Source organism: Platalea leucorodia (genome assembly GCF_965183815.1).
Source record: "Platalea leucorodia genome assembly, chromosome: 10".
In the NCBI taxonomy this organism is placed as follows: Eukaryota; Metazoa; Chordata; class Aves; order Pelecaniformes; family Threskiornithidae; genus Platalea; species Platalea leucorodia.
Genome location: NC_138832.1, coordinates 13,185,850 through 13,204,115, shown reverse-complemented (window position 1 = coordinate 13,204,115; position 18,266 = coordinate 13,185,850). Strand labels below are relative to the sequence as shown.

The 18,266-nt window shown below is 47.9% G+C and overlaps 1 protein-coding gene across 1 annotated transcript in view; it reads left to right on the top strand.

Annotated features, from left to right (window-relative positions):
* The window catches only part of LOC309595993 (gamma-aminobutyric acid receptor subunit alpha-3-like), a gene marked incomplete at both ends in the record, with an annotated part of 69,400 nt that overhangs the window by 25,863 nt on the left and 25,271 nt on the right, over window positions 1-18,266 (top strand). The window contains 2 exon segments of the mRNA XM_082323673.1: window positions 13,275-13,342; window positions 17,381-17,601. Coding sequence (XP_082179799.1) covers window positions 13,275-13,342; window positions 17,381-17,601 — 289 coding nt within the window.

The following is an 18,266-nucleotide window of genomic DNA, read 5'->3' as shown; positions in this document are numbered from 1 at the left end:
GAAACCTCTGTGGGAATGAGGGGGCCTCCCTGCCCCTGGGGGGCTGGGGGCTGTCTGCGCAGCCTGAAATAGAAACTCTCCCTGGGGGTCTTGCGAAAAATCTTTGGAAGCTGCTGTGGGTGGGATGTTGCATCTCACTTTCTCTGCAGGGGGCTTCTGAGCCAGAGGTGTAGGTTTTTCGAGTGTGATGGTTAGGTGAGGACTGCGCGGGAGCAGAGGTGGGTGGTGTGCCTCGGTGTGGCAGGGAAGGCAGCGTGTTAGGCAGGGAGGTGGGTCCGTCTCAGCATCCCTTGGCTCCACACTCATGGAGCTCAGAGAGGTACAGCAACACTGTGAACCGCTGCAACAGAGGTGCCCAAGTGGCAGCAGATAACCCAGACCTGGAGCGCGAATCCTTCCCCCAGCCAGTGTGGGAGTCCCATGCACAGGCTCCTACTCTGGGGCACAGGATTGGTGCTCTGCTGTGCTCACCCCTTCCTGGAGGGCACGTAGGGCCCAGCGGGCTATGGCCAGATGGCACAGGGAGAGCAGCCAGGGGCAGAGATGGTGCAGATGCTCCTAATGCTGCCCTCCAAGGTTGTGAGGCTCTTGTAGCAGTCTCTGTTTTGCAGTACTTTGGGTTTTTCTCTGCATGCAAATGTATAATGAGGCCCTTGATGGCTCTCTGTCTGCAGGACAAGAGGGGGTCCCCAGGCAGCACCTGTACCAGCAGGCAGTGAACGGGTGCAGATACCTTCAGCATGTGCTGAATTGGTTGGGCACTCCCCTGCTGCGCTTGCATTACCAGGGAGCTGGGCCCAGACGGGGCAGGGGGGAGAGTGATGGGAACAGAAAGGAATAAAAAAAAAAAGGGAGCAAGTGCTGGTTAATATGTATGTGGCAGAAAAAGAGGAGAGAGTTCTGGTTGAAAACAGAAGCTGAGAAAAGGCAGATTGGCAGCCAGCATATTTCTGGAGACAGCTTTCTCCACTGTAGGCTGTGAGTCGCCTAAGAAATGTGTCAATAAAGTACACTTGCAGGCACTGTCTCTAATAAATATATATTTAAGAGGCATTTCTTCAAAACTTCTGCTAGGAGATGTCTAATTCTGAAGGGATGGCATGAAAAATGGCATCTCCAGTGGAAGCAGAGAGTTGCCATGGGAACTGGAACGCTTTGAATGCACATAGCTAAAACAAGAAAACATTATCCCCAGCAAAGGAAATTAAAAATTACATCTGGAGGCATCTGTCCTCTGCTTGTCTCTGATGGGAGTATCAGAGTATTATGCGGCATATCGTAATTCATGTAGTGGGTAGAACTGAAAATTCGGTATTTGTTGCCAAATTTTTGTGAGTAACTGTGATAAAAAGCCTTCCTGTCTGCGGGACAGACAATGCTGGTGTCTGAACAGTGCTGGGGAGGGGAAGATTTAGAGCTGTGATGGAATTTTCTCTAAAAAGGTTCTGCTCACCTGGGCATAAAACAACAGCCCGGGCGCACAAATAAGCCTGTCTCGCCACCTGCCTGCTCCTGTGATTTGCCAGCCCAATTGCTGGCCGAGGACTTTCCTGGGAGGCACGGGGAAGCCGGGCAAGAGGAGATGTGATGGAGGGGCACGGTGCATGTCCAGGGATTTATCTTGCACTTCAGAGACTCTGTCTGTCCTTGCAAGTCTGGGACAGCAAACACAGGAGGAGTTATTTTCTCACGGCAGAGGTGGACTCACAGTCCGCGCTGTTTAATGCATTTCTTGGTGCGTAACACGGGGAGCTAGGTGAGCCCAGGCAGCAAGGAGAGCTTGCTGTACTGTGCAACAGGACTCCAGCATCAGAGGAAATGCTAAATTGACCAGTGCAAGGCAATGTGAATTAAATAAATGTATTTGTACGATGTATTGGCATTGCTGCAAACTAAATGAGCAGTGACCATACAGCCCAGTGACCCGTGCATGACAGGGGAGAGACAGCTCAGTGGAGACCTTGGCTCTGCACACAGCTCAGCAGTCACATAGGCGAAGACAACGTTGGGGTGCGTAAGGAAGGGAAAGCATTTGTCTGCGTTGCCCTGGGGGTGGTGGTGAAGGATGCCAGAAGTGTCACTGGAGGCACACCGTTGTAGGAGTTGATTAAGTTGTCCAGCTGAAGGAAATGCCAGCCAGGAGCTAGTGGAGGAGATAAGGGAACCAGAGTGCAAATTACTGTGTTGCTCCCTGCTATGGTTTTCTTGTATCTTTGTCTCAGTAGCTGGCGTTGGCCTCAGGGGACAGGCTTGAGAATTAAATGGACTCTTCCTCTCAGCTATACAGCAAGCCCCAGGAGCCACTTCCTTTTTCTTTTTTTTCTTTTTTGCACACTACAGTCCATCATGCAGTCTGGCAATCCTCAGCAAGCAGAGCAACCTGGAACAAGATATAGCCAGAGGCAGCGCTTAGGCTAGAAGGCAGATGGGGAAACTGAGGCACAGCAGAAATGCATCGCATGCTCAGTGCCATAGTGCAGATTAGCACCAATGGTGGGGTTGGAGCTCAGAGCTCAGTCTGCAAACCCCATGCACTTGATTGAGAGATCTTTTTTATTCTTTCTCCCTCTGCAATGACATAAAATTAATGCAATGCAGTGCATCTCTCATTTGATTTTTCTTGCATTTCCCTGCTTGCTTTCTGGCTTTCCAGTCTTTCCAGTTGTTTTCTATGTATCAGTGATTATCAGTTAGAAACAGCAGTTTTGTATTGCACCCCTGTGCTTATCTTTTTTCTTGGGGATCTGCCTTGAGCTCTGATGAATTACAGAGCTCAATAATTGCTTTTCAAATGCTAAGGATTTTACTGGCACTGATCTGAAGTTTTTGCAGCTCTTCTTCAAGCATGTGAGTGGTCTGTTGGGAGGTGATGATTTCTGTTAAAGAAAGACTTGCTGAGAATGAGTTAACAAAAGGTTCAGTGTTTTTAGGAAAGGGAATAAGCGATAACCTGCCAGGGCCAGTCTGCAAGCTCCCTGATGGAGAAGCTTCAGAGGTGCACTGTGTCGATGCAGGTTCTGGATAAGCCTGGTCTAATGACTGAGTCTCCCAGCTGAGTTATACACATGTGAAGGGATACAGCAAAGGCAGCAGCCCAGTGGCTGCTTTGTTCTGGTGCCTTATCTCTCCTGTGTATTTGCAACTTCAGCTACAGTACTGGGGCACAGGACCTGCTGCAGTCTTTCCTTGAGGGTGCTGTTCACCAAGATTCCTTGATGTGGTCAACAAGAACATCGTCATTGACCCCTAAAGAGGGAAATTAACTGAAGATGAGGTCAAGAAGGCAGGCCCAAAAGGAAATACAGGTGTTTTGCAGGTAACATGGAGAGGTTTGCCTAATGCTGAAGTACCAGTCTGGCATTTTTGCCCTCATCTCATTGCTCCCTCCAGTGCATACAGCCATGCAGCCACCCTGCAGACTGGGGTCAGCAAAATTCTTCTGGCTTTGGTTTCGTTAGGGCCACAGCCACGTGTACCAGCAGGCAACATGGCGTTTTCTGAATGCTCTTCCCCTGTCCACTGGGACCGGCAGGGATTCCCTTCCCGGAGCGCCTCTGGCTTAGCCATCAAGGACAGACTTTAATGCTGAATATGTTAAATTATGCATGCTAATTTATATTCACACATTTTCTCATTGTGTTTACAATATATAACAAACATGTTTATGTAGCATCTCTCTTCCATTACCACAGGGTCTCAAAGCACAGTAGAACCTCTAAAAGCATGCTCATACATACATATTCCTCCTCTGTCTTCATAGCATCTGAGGGTATCCTAAGTCCTTAAAATAGTAACTACAGTAGCTTTGTTCATTCCGTCTGTAGCAAAAATAGCTCAACTAATTTGTAGTCTCTGTTTGTAGTCTGTATGTGTGAGAATGAGGGGTGTGTGTAAAGCCTCCATGACTGCACATCCTCTAGCAGTTGCTGCTTTTGACTCTCTCTCCTATTCTGCCTGGACTTTATGTTTTTCAATAACTTGCACCACATCCTGATTCTAACCTCTGGATGTGTATTTTATGTCACTCCATGCAGTAATAAGAATACATGCATATGCATGCCTGCAAGGGGCAATGAGAGAAAGCTAAATTAAACTACATGAGCGAAATGCATGGTTCTGTTGAGGCTTGTGGTAGTTTTTTGCCTGGGCTCCTAATGGAGTAAGGCTTATTACATCTTTCTTTCTGCCTTTTGTCTTCTAAAAGCTTTTGAGCCTGTTGGCTGATCTGAACAAAACCTGACAGAAAGGTAGATATCTCAGAGATTTTAAGTCCCTGCAAGATTTGTGGAATTATGTAGCTGAGTGGAAAAAGACCCAAAGTAGAGAGAGGTTACTGGATGGGATCAACTGGTATTAGGCATCAGAAAAACAGGCAGGAAAAGCTGATCTGCAGGAAAGCAGGGTTTATTGGCTCTGCTACTGGTAGAGCAGCATCTCTCCTCGGCTGTTCTGCTGGATACAGCTCTAACCTGCATCCCCCACTCTCGGTAAATGTGAGAAAATGCCTTTCTCCAGCATGGGAGGGTGTGAAATCCCTGTAGCACCTTCTACAGCAACACGTGGACTTACCCACCACACCAGGTATGCCTAAAGCCCCCTTATCCATCATGTGTTGAGACGAAGAAGCAGTGTAGCATGCTCTGTGCAAGGAGTTCAGGCCAGAAAACTGGGCTACGCTGTGCTGTTATTCACATGGAAGTGCTAGGGAGGGAGTGCAGTTTCTCACCCAAAAGGGACAAGCACATGTCCTGTGTGCCTCTCAGTGCTGTGCTGGGACACTGGCTCCCTGCTCACTTGGAAGCAAGGAGGAACAAGGTGTGCCTGACTCCTCTGCTTTCAGCAGTAGTTATGCCTTGATCCAAACTCCATAGTCAACATGTTACATAGGTTTGGAGAGAGCTTAGACCTGGGTCAGAGCCACAAGCCCATGTATAGCACATTTGGAGACCGCTTAGGGATTTCACTTCCAAGAACTGGGCTGATCTTCCCTGCATAACCCAAGGAGTTTGTGCCCTGGGTGGCTTGTGCCCCAGGGATCACCTGGGAATTAGACATCTATCTAGGCATTATGGTGTGCCATAAATCCTAGATAAGCCATGCTCAAGTGGTAACTGCGTCACTTCATGCTCCTGCATTTTTTTCCTGCAGAGGACGCTGGATGCAACCGTGTTAGAAAGCTGCATATGCAGCATGTTCTGTGAGACAGTGAATAAATCTCTTCACTGCATCCGTTCTTCCTGGCCCTGCTAAGAAAGAGGGCCAAGGCAGCAGGCTGTCTTTTGAGGGATTTGACAGGCATCATCTCATTTCATCTGGACTGAAAAATGAAGCACATGTAATTGCAGACCATGCTAATCTCTCTCATCATGTGTGAGTGGTTTTGTTGTCAGCTGTCTCTTGAAAGAGCCCCTGAAATTCTTTTGAACTTCTTGCTCCCCCTATGCTGAAATATCCAAGTTAGGGGGAGAAAGGAGAGAGCACAGCTGGAAGTGATACCACATGCATATCTGTGTTTACAGGTTTGATGACTTCTCTCTAGTCTGGCTGGAGGACATGCAATTGTAGACACTAATGTGCCATCACACCAGAGAGAAGGTAGTGATTCATCATCGTGGCTCACAGAGCAGCTCCTTGGGAACTGGCTGTACAGTAAACGCTGGCAGTCCCAGGGGATTCGAGCAGCAGCGGTGGGTGATAAGCCAACCCCTGTGAAAAGATGCCTCGGCACCCCAGGATGGGAGGGACAGGCTTGATGCTTTCATGGAGAGCAGCAGATAGCTTTGTTTCCTGTACAAATGTGATGCCTTTTTGATCATAACTCTGCAGAAGTCACTGAAACTGTAACTGAGGGGATCGGATCTGTTACACAGACTGAGTTATTTCAGCTTTACAAGTGAGACAGGGTGGCCACTTCTGTAAGCAAGTAAATAGCCGAGCAAAACTGCATTAGACAAATAGTTCATGACACAGGCAGAGCCAGATATGGATCTGATCCAAAGGTCTTGTTGGCAATCCCCTACAGGCTTTTACTCACCCCTGCTTTTGCTGAGATAAGACATTTGTTTCAGACATTTATACCGTTTCTTTCCTTGCTGTGTGGTTTATTCTGCGGAGTACAAATTTCCCAGTGCTCAGTCCTTGGCTGACCCCACTTTGCAGTGGATGAGTGTCCTGTCATCTTTAATCATGTTGTCCCAGGTCAGAGCATGAGGCTAAGGCCAGCCTTCATCCACAGGACCCTGGTCATCCTCATCTCTATGTTCACCAGAGAGAGGCAGATGCCATCAGACGATGTCAGGTCTGGGTGGGCTGTCCTACCTCTGGGATTACCCTCCCCCCATAGACAAAATGGGGCTAATGGGGCCTCTGTTGTGTCTTGATGCTTCTGCCCAAGTGAGTTTTCCTGGAGATGTGTTCATGTTTTAGGTAGTTCGGGGAATTAAACTTGATGCCGCTGTTAGCTCTGTCCGGCCTGGGAAAGATTGGGCCAGCTGCCAGTCCTCCTGGTGACACTCTTGGCTGTGATCACTGCCGTTCGGCATTGACTTCTGTGTAGGCTGTGTGGTGTACTACCAAAAGCTTTTGCTTCTTACTGATTTCAACTGTTTCAATTCTATATAATTCTATATATGGAGGCGGTTACAATTTATTCCTATCTAAGGAAGGCTGCTGACAGGAGTGAGACACCCTGTGTATATTCTGGGTTATTCTTCTTCTGCGAAAAACATGTGGATGCTGTTGTCCACTTTTGGCAAAGATGCCCAGGCTGAACTTGTCAAACCTGAGTGAATGTCTGTGATATGAGACTTGGCTTTTGCTTCTGAACAAGTAATTTTGTAGTCAAGATTGCTGAGGCACTAGAACAGCCAAGCAACATCTGAAAATATGTATTCTGACTTTGGGACTGGGAGTTTGAAGAGGTTGACTGTGACCTTTGTATGTGTTGTCTAAGATACCCAAGTCAAAACCAATTGAGGAGAGAGAAGGGGTGGCACTGAGAGCTTCCCAGATCCCTCTGCACTCCAGCTCTGCTCTCCCTTTCGCAGATGCTGGAGGAAATGCCAGTACCTTCTTGTTTTTTTGCCGTCTCTGTTCCCCAGCCTTCTGCTCCTGACTCACGCACAGCCTCTGCTCCCAGGATACTTGGTGTGAAAGCATCCTAGGTGCAGTAGGGATGTTTGTGGTCCTGACATTAGCAATAGCTCATGTCGCTTTGTGGTCTTTGGGTGGCAGGAGCTCCGTCAGTCTATGTCCTTGGAGTCAGCTTTATCCCCTGGCTGGGCTGGACAAGCCTAGGAGGCACTAACAGCACTGCAGTGATATTCACGGAAATGTTTCCTTCTGTGCTGCTATTCCTGAGCTTCCTAGCAAAAAATGCAAGAAAAGCATCTCTAATGTATGTGGGAAAGTCTTGCTGGACCCACAGCAGGAGAGCAGCAGTGAAGGCTACATCAGGGGTTTCTTGTGTGTGGTTGGTGATGTAGAAGATGTCATGTCTCTGTTTCTGCAGCTCTTGCAAGGGAGGCTGTGGGAAGAGGCAAGGTTACTCTCTCCCCTTGAGCACCTCCCCCTCTGCTTGTGCCTCCCCGTCCTCTCCCAGTACTGGCATGGCAGTCCCAAGGGCGAAGTCACAGAGAGGGTGCCCTGTGCCATGCCATCCAGAGATGTGCCCTTCCTTCTTCAATGCCTCTCTTATTGAAAGGAGACACAACTCAGCTCCTACTTCCCAAAACAAGGCAGCACCACAGGTTAAAAGGCCATCTGAAAAACCAAGGTAGAAACTAGCAAAGGCAGCAGCCCTGGTGCGATGGGACTGAAGCTGACAGTGAGAGGAGGGACCTGAGGCTGGAGTTTCTGGCTGGGGCTGCAGTGTGCCACCTCCGAAGGCAAGCACTGCCCTGGGTTGTGGTGCAGCTCAGCTCCGTCGGGCTCATGGGGCTTGTAGCAAAGCTCATGGAAGCCTCTTTTGTTCCAGAGGCTAAAACTGGAAGGAAAATTAAATCCCCCAGTGAGAGGCTGAGAAAACGAAGAATGAGACACCCAAAAAGCTTCTGTGTGCAGCTGCAAAAACTACGTTCTGTTGCTTATTAATTAGCATGGCAAGGATTTGGGAGAAGGCATGAGGTGGAAGTTGGTAGTACAAACCAATTTCTTGTGTTCCGCTTTCCAGGGGTGCTGGGTTAGCTGTAAAGTACCATCCTGTCCAGTGTGCTTGCTTTGGGTTATGTGATATGGGAAAGAGCTATGCAGCATTCCCTCTTTCTTCATGGTGACACTGCCCCCACCACAGGCTGGTGGGAGTCCTTCCCAAAGAATTTTGTGTATTTGAGGGAACACTGGAGAGGTCCTTGGAAGAGGATCACTGAATAAGGGGACGTCATCAAGCTGAGAAACTCTTGAGCTGAGGCTAAATGCGATTGCAGTCTAGGAGGGTATTAAGGGGCATTATCAGCTTGTTACTTCACTTTTTAGGTTGTGACCATGGTTGGAGATGGGATATTGGGCTGGCTGGAGTACAGAGCAGTTCATAGGGAGCCCAGTGCAGAAACATCTACCTCCAGAAGCTGGCCTGGAGCAGATTCAGGGTTTGTACCCCTGACTGCAGAACAGCCTGAACAGCAATGTCCTCCTTTCTAGTCTCAGCCTTGCCATCACGCACAGAAACACCAGTGCAGACAGGCTTGGCACCTCCAGGCTCCCTTAGGTCTCAGCACAGCCCTGGGGCAGAGCTGGAGCACTGCCACGCAGAGCACAGCCTTGAGGAGGTCTGCATGCCCTCGCTTATCCAGCTTATCTCCGAGGTAAGGCTGTGCAGCCTCCCTGACGTCAGTGCAGCAGCCAGGAATCCCCTGCACGAAGCCACAGTGGCTTCACCCCTGTTTTAATAGTGCACGTTGTTTGGGAGCCTCCAGCGCTCGGATGCAGGCACATCATTTCTGCTAGCTTGCGGCATAGCCTCTGGGAACCCCCGCCTGGGAAACGTGACTGTGTTCAGCACATCCACAAACCTCAAGAGCTGAAACACAACCGTCCGAGTCGATTATATTACGGCTGAGATTCTTTAATAAACAGCACTTGATGAGTGCAGCGGGATGTTTAATAAGAGCCTTCTCAGCCCCCAGTGCCCCCCGCCTCCCATAATCACTTGTAGAGGCAGCCCTACAATCTACAGCCAGCGAGGGGAGAGGCAGCGAGGCAGCGTAATTTGTATTCCAGTTTTGCTACTGCTCCTAGTGCTTCCAAGAAGCAAGTAAAAATAGCACTCCGTCATTTTGTAAATAATAGCTATCTCCTCACAGGCCCAGGGAGTCACAAGCACTTAAAAGGGAGATTGCGGGAAGGGGGGGATATCTGCCTTGAGCCAGGGCCAGGAAGATGGGACATGGGGGCTCAGAGGGGGACGGGGAGGGTGGGTGAAATGGAAACCCTGAAGCACCTCAGCAGCAGCCGCTGCTGCTTTACACCTTCTGCATGCGCAAGGGAAGCAACCGACCATGCTGGCGTGGGGCTCGGGGCGGCAGGATCTGCCCCTCCACACAGAGCTAATAGGGATGCTTATCGCCTGCACAAGCAGCTAGATCTGGTGTAGCAAATTCTTGGAGAAGGAGAGGGGTAGCTTTTAAAGAGCAGGCAGGTGTAGGGAGTGCCATGGTAACATGTGGGAAGGGATGTTACAGCTTTTGTTTTATATTTGCATTGCAGATCTGCCCAGCTGTGGGGGATTTCTGCAGGCAGGAGCAAGGCAGCATTGCCTGGCAAGCAGGGATGGGGCTTTGTACTGTGTGGGAGAAGGGGCAGCTCTGATTGACCTGCAGCACCTTGTTCCTGCTCAGACACTTGCTCCAGATGATTTTAGAAACACAGTTGTGCTGAAGCTTGGGAATAAGCTGAGCCTATAAATGGGAAGAGCCCCCAAACAAGGGAATTGGCCTCAGACAAATGGCTTGGGAACACGGCATGCCACTCGGGTCTCTAAATTCTGCCCATGTTCAAACGTAGAACCTGAAAATCTCTTGCCCTTCTAGTTTTGTGACTGCTTCAGGGTCTTTTTTTTGCTTTCCTGGTCCCCAGGTGGCAGCAGCTTGGGGCATAGTGAGGCTCAGCAACATGGCTGGAGGGTGCTGGTGCAGAGTGCCAAGAGCAATACCGAGCCCGCCACTGCGCACCAGTGCACCAGCCCGCCCTGTTCCCTAGGGCAGCCAGAGCTGGGCTCTGGTCCTTGCTCTGCTCCGACTTCCTACCTGAGCCAAGTCTCTCCTTTTTTGTTTCCTCAACTATAAAAGAGGACTGGCAGCATCCGCTTGCCACCCCAGCAGGCTTGAAGGCTCAACTTACTCTACACATGTAAAAAAACTTTGAGTCACAGGGAAGGATGATGCTAAGAAAGGAAAAATGCTGTTTAATGTTCTGCAACAGATCTAGGGAAAGCGCCTAACTCCCTACAGTACAATCCTTAATTATTAAATCTGTGGTGAGAACTGGGCAAGACAGCCAAGCTGCAGTGTGGGCATGTCTGTGGATTGAGAAGGAGACAGGGATTTCCCTGCCATGTCTCTGAGCGGAGGCAGGAGATGCTCCTCTCTCAGCTTTCTCTTGCTGCAAAAGTAGATGCAGCTTCTTCTCGTTCAGGCTCAGGGTGGGTAAGTGTGAGAGTAAGGAGGGGGGAGGCTGGCTCAGTAGCTTCTGATTTCTCTGGAGGAGAAGGTCTCAGCATCACAGAGCCAATGAGCTCAGGCAGGGCTGCAAGCAGTGCTCTTGGGCTGTAGGATCACGAAGGAAGTGAATCTCTGAGACTGGAGCTCACTCTGTTCTGCTGGTGTTTTACTTACCTCTGGATTTCCCAGCTCTGCTGAAATCCCTGCTTGTGTAGCAATGATTTAATTTCAGAAATCCTTCTGGATCCCAGCCAAATCCTGCCCTTAAGAGCACATATTAACAGGGAAAGTTCAGTCTGGCTTTTGCCATGAAAGGTGCAGGGAGCCCATTTTTCTAAGTGCAATAAGCCAGTGACCGAGCCAGCCCCCCCAGCTCTTCCCTGCACAGGGCACTGCCTTGCAGGCACAAAGGCGTCCCACCGAGTTCAGCAGGTTCGCATGGCCTGGCCTGTGGGGTATGGCTGCAGTCTGAAAATGGAAGATCGTCTTCAGACCTGGCCTGTAATTGATTATTAATATTAATAAATTATTAATATTAATATTAATAAATAAATGACATTTATTAATGCCATTATCTTTGATTGGATTTTCCAGGAGATTGAAGGGGTGGGAGGTGGTCTCTGGAGCTTTGTGACAGCCACCTTACAGCATGATAAGGACATAAAGGCTCAGGTACAGATAGCAGGATCATATCAAAAGGTATTCAAAACTAATTCTGCCTTTTTACCTCCTCATCACTGCCTGAATCCCTTCCCTTGTGCTTGGACACCGAGGTTCACATTGTAAAGCACGGGTCCTTTCAGGGACCCCTGTCCCTCTGCCCCCTCAGGTGCAGGGTGCAATTCATTCTGCACCTCACAAGGACTGGCTTCACTGGCCATGGGCGGCCATGGATCCTGATCTGATAACCATGGCTGTAAATTATTTATCTTGGGCAAACTGAATGCCAAGAAGGGAGGAGGGGAGGGGAGAGAGAGTTTTCTCTAAAACGTAATTAGCTTTCTCTCGCCACATGTGTTAGCAGAAAGAGCCTTGCTTCACTGAATGTTCTTCTCTGCTCCTGTATCTCATTTGGGGACTTATTTGGAGGGAGACAGAGAAAATACTCTGAGTGTTTAAGTCTTATAGAAATAACTCATTTTGTTCAGGATGCTGTCTTGTTGGCTTCTGGGTGTTTCAGAAAGTGTACCGCATACATATTTCTCCTTAACCTTCTTTTTATTGCATCAAGACAAGATCAAGGGTTACTTATATAGCACAATAATATCAGCCACAGGCTGTATCAGAAGCTTTCCAGCCATAATAACGAAAGACATGTATACGTATATTTTAGCCATTAAGGAGAAAACCCTGCCAGAATGCGTTATTTTATTTTTGGATACCAAACTTTGAAGCACAAAACTAAGCTTCCTAGCACCGCAAAATAACTGTCAGGGGACAGAAGGATTTCCATAATTGAATTGAGCAATGGGCCATCCAGGCTACTTGCAAAGCTGCTGTGGTGGCCAAAATGGGGTACTACGCATAAAACATGAACTCTTCTTTGGGGATCTAAATTGGTTCTTTCACTGGGAAAGCAGCTCTGAGCCAGCTAATGCCATACAAAAAGAGCACAATGGCATGATCTATCCCTAAAATTGTGAGGATTTATGGTAATGTAGTGCTAAACTGAAGGCACCTCATCCATTATTTTTTCAGTACAACCCAGTGGGCAGAGCGTAGGACCATGAATCTGGCAAATCACCGTGCCTTGATTTCCCTGCAAAATGGGACAGCAGCAGAGATTTCAATTAGGAAACATGCTGAAATCATAATGAAGTCAAGAATGAGAGCTGTATGTGCTGTTTGGCATGAATAATACCTGCTGGTGCCTGTGTTCTGCAAAGCACTTCAGTTTATCTTTACCTGAAGGCAAGTGATTAAGATTGCCCCTGGGTTTTAGCGCTCAGGGCAGGAATTGGGGCTCTGTTGTTCTGCTGGGGCAGTGAGGCTGCTGTTCAGCATCCACGAGGGTGGTGCAGCCTGGGATGCAGGGGAGTGTGTGGTGCAGGCAAGCAGCAGCTTTGCAAGAGCAGCCGCTCGCCAGGAGTGAGGCACTTAGGAGAACAGCAAACATGATGGCAGTAAAAGGCAATCAGAATATTGATTCCTTTTACATACAGATAAGCCTGAAGCGGTAACAAACCCAGGGTTTCCTAAAACTGGTGGAACATTGCTAGGCTGTTTATCAGGCTGGGAGACACAAAGGGATTTCAGATTAAAAGGAATTTCAAAGCATCAGGGCTTACCTCTGTATTGAAAACCTGTGGATCTGTACCACGTTATGTATCATGTAGCCACATACATTTTGTGAATACGCATTGTCTGGCTGTGCAGGGCATATTCATCCTCGGTGTAAGCATGGAAAGCAGCGGAGCTACATCAGAGATGAATTTGCCCAATTATGAGTGATAAAATTGGCCATTGTTCAGGGCGCAGCAGAGGGCACGATGCTGGCTTGCTGAGGGCTCGCCAGGGAGGCGCCTGACAGGAAAAAACGCTACGTAACAAAACCCAAACCCTTCCCTGTACAAGAAAATTCAGTTTTCTAATTGCTTTTTTCCCTTTTTTTTGTACCAGACAGCGTAACTGAAGTCAAGACAGACATTTACGTGACGAGTTTCGGCCCTGTCTCGGACACAGATATGGTAGGTGCCACTGGCTGGTTGCCTCACGGGGAGGGATGACTTGTCCTGCAGCCACAGCACATGTGTCCCACCCTCGTCCCTGGACAATCTGGGCAAAAGCAGGATTTTCCTAAATGACAAGAACACGAGCAAGCATCCCAGCTGCCTGCCTGGGCACAAACGTGCCTCACCATCTTCTCGAAGGCCAGAGGGAGCTCAGTGTGAGTGGTAGATAGGGATTGTTTCTCAGGTGCGTTTGGGCTTTTAGAAACCAATTGATAATGGCAAATCCAACCTTGAAGGATCAATCCTTCGCACTGCTCAAGCATGCTGCAGGCTTTAGGGTCTTTTTCTTTCCTGCAAGTGCAACTTAATGAAATGGGGAGGTCTGCCCACAGGAGTGAGACCTGTGTGTAGCATGCTACACCTATTACATGCCTTGACAAACACCTTCACTGTAGCCAGCTTTCCTTGACCTGACTGTGCGTGGAGGAAGGAAGGTGCTCCCTGGGAAGAGGGGAGGATGTCAGAATCTGGCCTGTTTTGGTGGCAGTGCCAGAAGAGAACAGCTCACCATCAAACCGTCCTTAGTGCTTGAACCAGAAAGGAGGCAAAAGAGAAAAAAGAAAAAGAGGGAACTGATTGCAATATTTTGACATGTTCAGGGAAAATTATTAATGAAAAGGCCTGAGGTCTGAATTTAGGCTTGTATTCCCACAACAGTTTGTCTTCTAATTAAAACAGGACTGTGGAGCATAATTAATAGTGAGCTTTCTCAACAGCATTTCTTGCAGCTCATAGTCCACACACGACCAGGCGCACAGAGAAGAGTTGGCGGTTGATGGCTCCTCAACATTTCAAGGGTGCCACATGAGGACAGTCATGCATTCATGACTGAGACCCTCTTGCACATCCAGTTCCAGAGGTGACCTGGTGCTGGCATAGCCCAGGCCAGCGGTGGGTGGTCCTGGCCTTGGAGCGAGCCCACTTTGGGAGAGGGAGCAGGCATTGCTCTCACCAGCTGGGTCAGCCAGGAGCAATGTCCTGCAGCTCTCATGGCCCCTCTGGAGCTGGGAGGGCTTCATTTTCTGTGCTCATGTGGTCATGAACATCTCTTCAGCTGCCCCACTGACAATCCTGTGCTAGCAAGCAGGGGAGTTGGGGGAGAATAAAATCTCTGTGTTTCATTGAGGTGCCAGCCCCATCACACAACCCCATGTTGCTTTGGAAAGACCACTCCCTCCAGGCTTAGAAGTTAACTTGATGTCAGTGTAGCCAAGAGTATCAGTCTCATCTGAGTTCTCTCTCTCTCTCTTGCTTGCTTTCCTACCACAGCAGAGACCAATAATATATTCAGCAATCTTAGCCCTTGGGAAGTATCTGATAATTACTTCCAAGGTGGAGCATATTTGATTAAGGGAGCGTGTATAATGAACTGTGAAGAAGAAATATGAGGTATTGGAAACAGGAAGGTATTGCCTGCAATGTGATTTGACAAAATGAATTTAAAATTAGGAAGACAGTTAAAGAATAATAAATTATTTCCCCTTTGCGTGCTTTAGTTCCATGTATTTTACAAATGCATAGCGAATGTGTTTTAGTGTGCCGTTCTGGTGCTAAATGCACTCCGAAACGTGAGAGAGAGAAACCCCATCTCCTCGGGAAGCGTGGGGAGAGCCTGCTCTTCTTCAGTGGTCCCTTTCATCTCGGGAGTGGGGAAGTCCCTCCTTCCCCACTCACATCTGCCTGGTGATCTCGCTCCCGTCCCTCCCACAGCCATTACTCATTGCGATGGAAAGCTGCTCCTGCGCATCTTGATGCAGACAGAGACTGTAATTATGATGATGGAGGAGAGGCAGGTAGAGCTGCTGTGTAGAGCGGAGGAGAGCAGCTGGTTACGAAGCGTGGAGGAGGACGTGTAGACCTTCTCCCTGAGATGCTCCAAGGGACTTCTAATCTCTCTTTCAGTTTAGGTTAGAAAGTAGAGCCTGATAGGACCTGACATACACCTGAATCTCTGGTAGTGAGCTCTTGCAGCTTTGCCTTAGTCCTCAGGAAATTTAAAAAAAAAAAAAAAAAAAAAAAAAAAAGTTCAAGGGAGTTTTATGCTTTCGTGGATGGACTCTGGAGACAGACTCAGTCTTGATGTTTTCAGTCACTTCTATAAGGCAGTGAAGAGCATAATGTAGAACTAAGTGTGCTCCTTGGAATGGGTGACTTGGGAATGATGTTCTCATGGAAAGAAGTATAGAAAAGAGGAGAAGAATCTGAACATGAATCTCTCTTCTTTGCAAATGATTCCTTAGCCTAAAAGAAGACAGACAGGGCCTGGGAAGTTGTTATAAAAGTTTTGCTGCTTTGTTTGTTTTTTTTTAATAGGAACAGGGCGTTCTGAATAAGATGATAACTCTTTTCCTGGTAAGGACTTTTCCCAAACCTACCTCGTGGGACTGCACACAGGCTCATTCCTTTGGTTTTATCCCTTTACTGAACTTAAAACCACAAAGTGAAGACCATTTCTATGAAGGGGCAGAATGTCTTGTACAGGGCAGAGCCTGTGGGAACGTAGGATCTTCTCTTTCCTTCCCCCAGCCAGGCTCACGAAACTTCATATTTAAGCAGGAGTGGCTCTGTGGCCAGGGAGCAGGGATGAATTTCTTTACTGAGGTGCTCTCATTCAGCTGCCATCTGCTGCAAAACCTGTAGGAATTTCTATGACCTATAGGAAACTGATGCGCAGCAGCTTTTAAATGCTGCTGAGAAAAGCTGCAGGAAAGAAATCACTCACAATGATAAGTTTAGTTGGTCCTGCAGCCTCCAGGAACCTCTAAATAAAGACTATGAATCTGCAACAGCAGGGGAAGAACAGCTGGCACAGACAGATTTTCCGAAGACCCTGTCTCTCTCTGAAAGCCTCATGAGCTAATGAGATCCTTCATTAGCAAGAGAAAGTGTGTGTTCTAGAGGTGAGCAGTGGTGCAGCTCATGCTGACAGGCTGAAGACTCCCTCAAGTGACATGGACCCTCAGAGGACATGGGGTGGCTCAGGTCACAGGGGACAGCAGTCCCTCATGGCAGGCACTGGGCAGATTGATTTAATTTTGCCTCGGGGTGGCCAAGGAGCTGTAGCGCCTTTGTTGCTTGGTCAAGTGGTTTCTGAGGCTGCATGCACCAAGTGAGGAGCTGGCCCTGGCTGCAGGCTTTCAAAGAGATGACTTCTAATTGCCCCAACTGGAATTTGGCCTAGGAAATGGGTTTCTACACTAGTTGAAAGAAGAAAAAAGAAAAAAAAAAAAGAAAAAAAGGGCAAAAATAGGAAAAAAGAAAAAAAGAAAAATAAAAAGAGAAAAGAGAAGAGAAGAGAAGAGAAGAGAAGAGAAGAGAAGAGAAGAGAAGAGAAGAGAAGAGGAGAGAAGAGAAGAGAAGAGAAGAGAAGAGAAGAGAAGAGAAGAGAAGAGAAGAGAAGAGAAGAGAAGAAAAAAGAAAGCCACAGGCTCTTGTAATGCAAGTTTGTGAGGTCCTTGATTCAATGCTTTTCTAGAGGTGGCCTGGGGAACAAAGTAACATTAAGACAATGTCATGAAACTTTATTTCTTTGTTTTTTTATGAGCAGGGGTATAATTACCAGTATCCTGGCCGAATTCCATCTCCAGGAACTTTATTTTGCCTTTTTAAATTCCCGTGTAGCTGCACACAATGGTTCCCTCCCCTGAAACATCTGGATAAAGGTGGTGGTGCAGCAGGGCTACCCTGCGACTGGTCACTGGCCATTGTAGGCTGTATTGCTGTTTATCTGCAATGGTCAGAAACAGTGAAATGCAAATTTTGGCATCACATGTAAGTCATTATACAAAACATGGTAAATGCCCTCTATCTTCCACAGATTTCTCTACTGCTGTTAATCCCTACATCTTGTTGCATCACACTTCATGTCAACCAAGGTGTGCCAAAACACAGCATGCTCAATGACCGAAGATATTTACCATTTCTTGGAGCAGCTTCTTTGCAATGAAGAGCTGAGTAAAACAAGATTTATTTTTCTCTCCTTTCTCCACAAAGGAATACACTATCGATGTCTTTTTCCGGCAATCCTGGAGAGATGAAAGGCTGAAGTTTGATGGTCCCATGAAAATATTGCCCCTGAACAACCTGCTGGCCAGTAAGATCTGGACTCCCGATACCTTCTTCCACAACGGGAAGAAATCTGTCGCCCATAACATGACAACACCCAATAAGCTGCTGCGCCTGGTGGACAATGGCACCCTCCTGTACACCATGAGGTAAGTTTGTGTCTCCTGGGCCAGGATCTTCCTGGCCCCTATACACATGCAGGCAAGGATGGGACCTCAGACTACATTACAGCAGGGCTTGGCAGACTTCCACTGACTCTGTTAGCACACTTGAGTCTTACCCTGCTGCTTTCCCTGCTATCCTTGTTTTCTACCTATGTAGCATCACTGATCCTCAACTTAAGCACATTTTTACAGGTAGCTTTGTTCTCATCATTCATGTTGGTTTTTTTCTTTCATGTGATGAGGTAGAAGTGTTGGGACCTATAGTTTGTGGAGTTGGTGCACCACCTGACTTATTTTTGTTCCTGACCTCTGATGGGATATGAAGTCCGGTTTCCAGTATTGGTAGGCGAACGTTAGGATGGGAGAATTTGTTATTCTCCAGCAGCTTGAGAACAGATCTAAATTTGTTCAGCACGTTACACCGGAGCTATTTGAAACATCTAATGAGCCCAAGCTTGCTTGTGAGAACAATGGGGGGTTTTTTCCTACTCCATGGAATCAAAAATCCCAATCTGTGTAATCAATGCACATCATTAGGAAAAAAAATGACCAGCTTATTAAAAACTGTGCTTTGGAGGTGCCAGGTTTAGAGAGGCCATTGGAAGTCCTCAGTTTAACCCAGCCCATGTTGTCCCCAGCTGAGCTCTCAG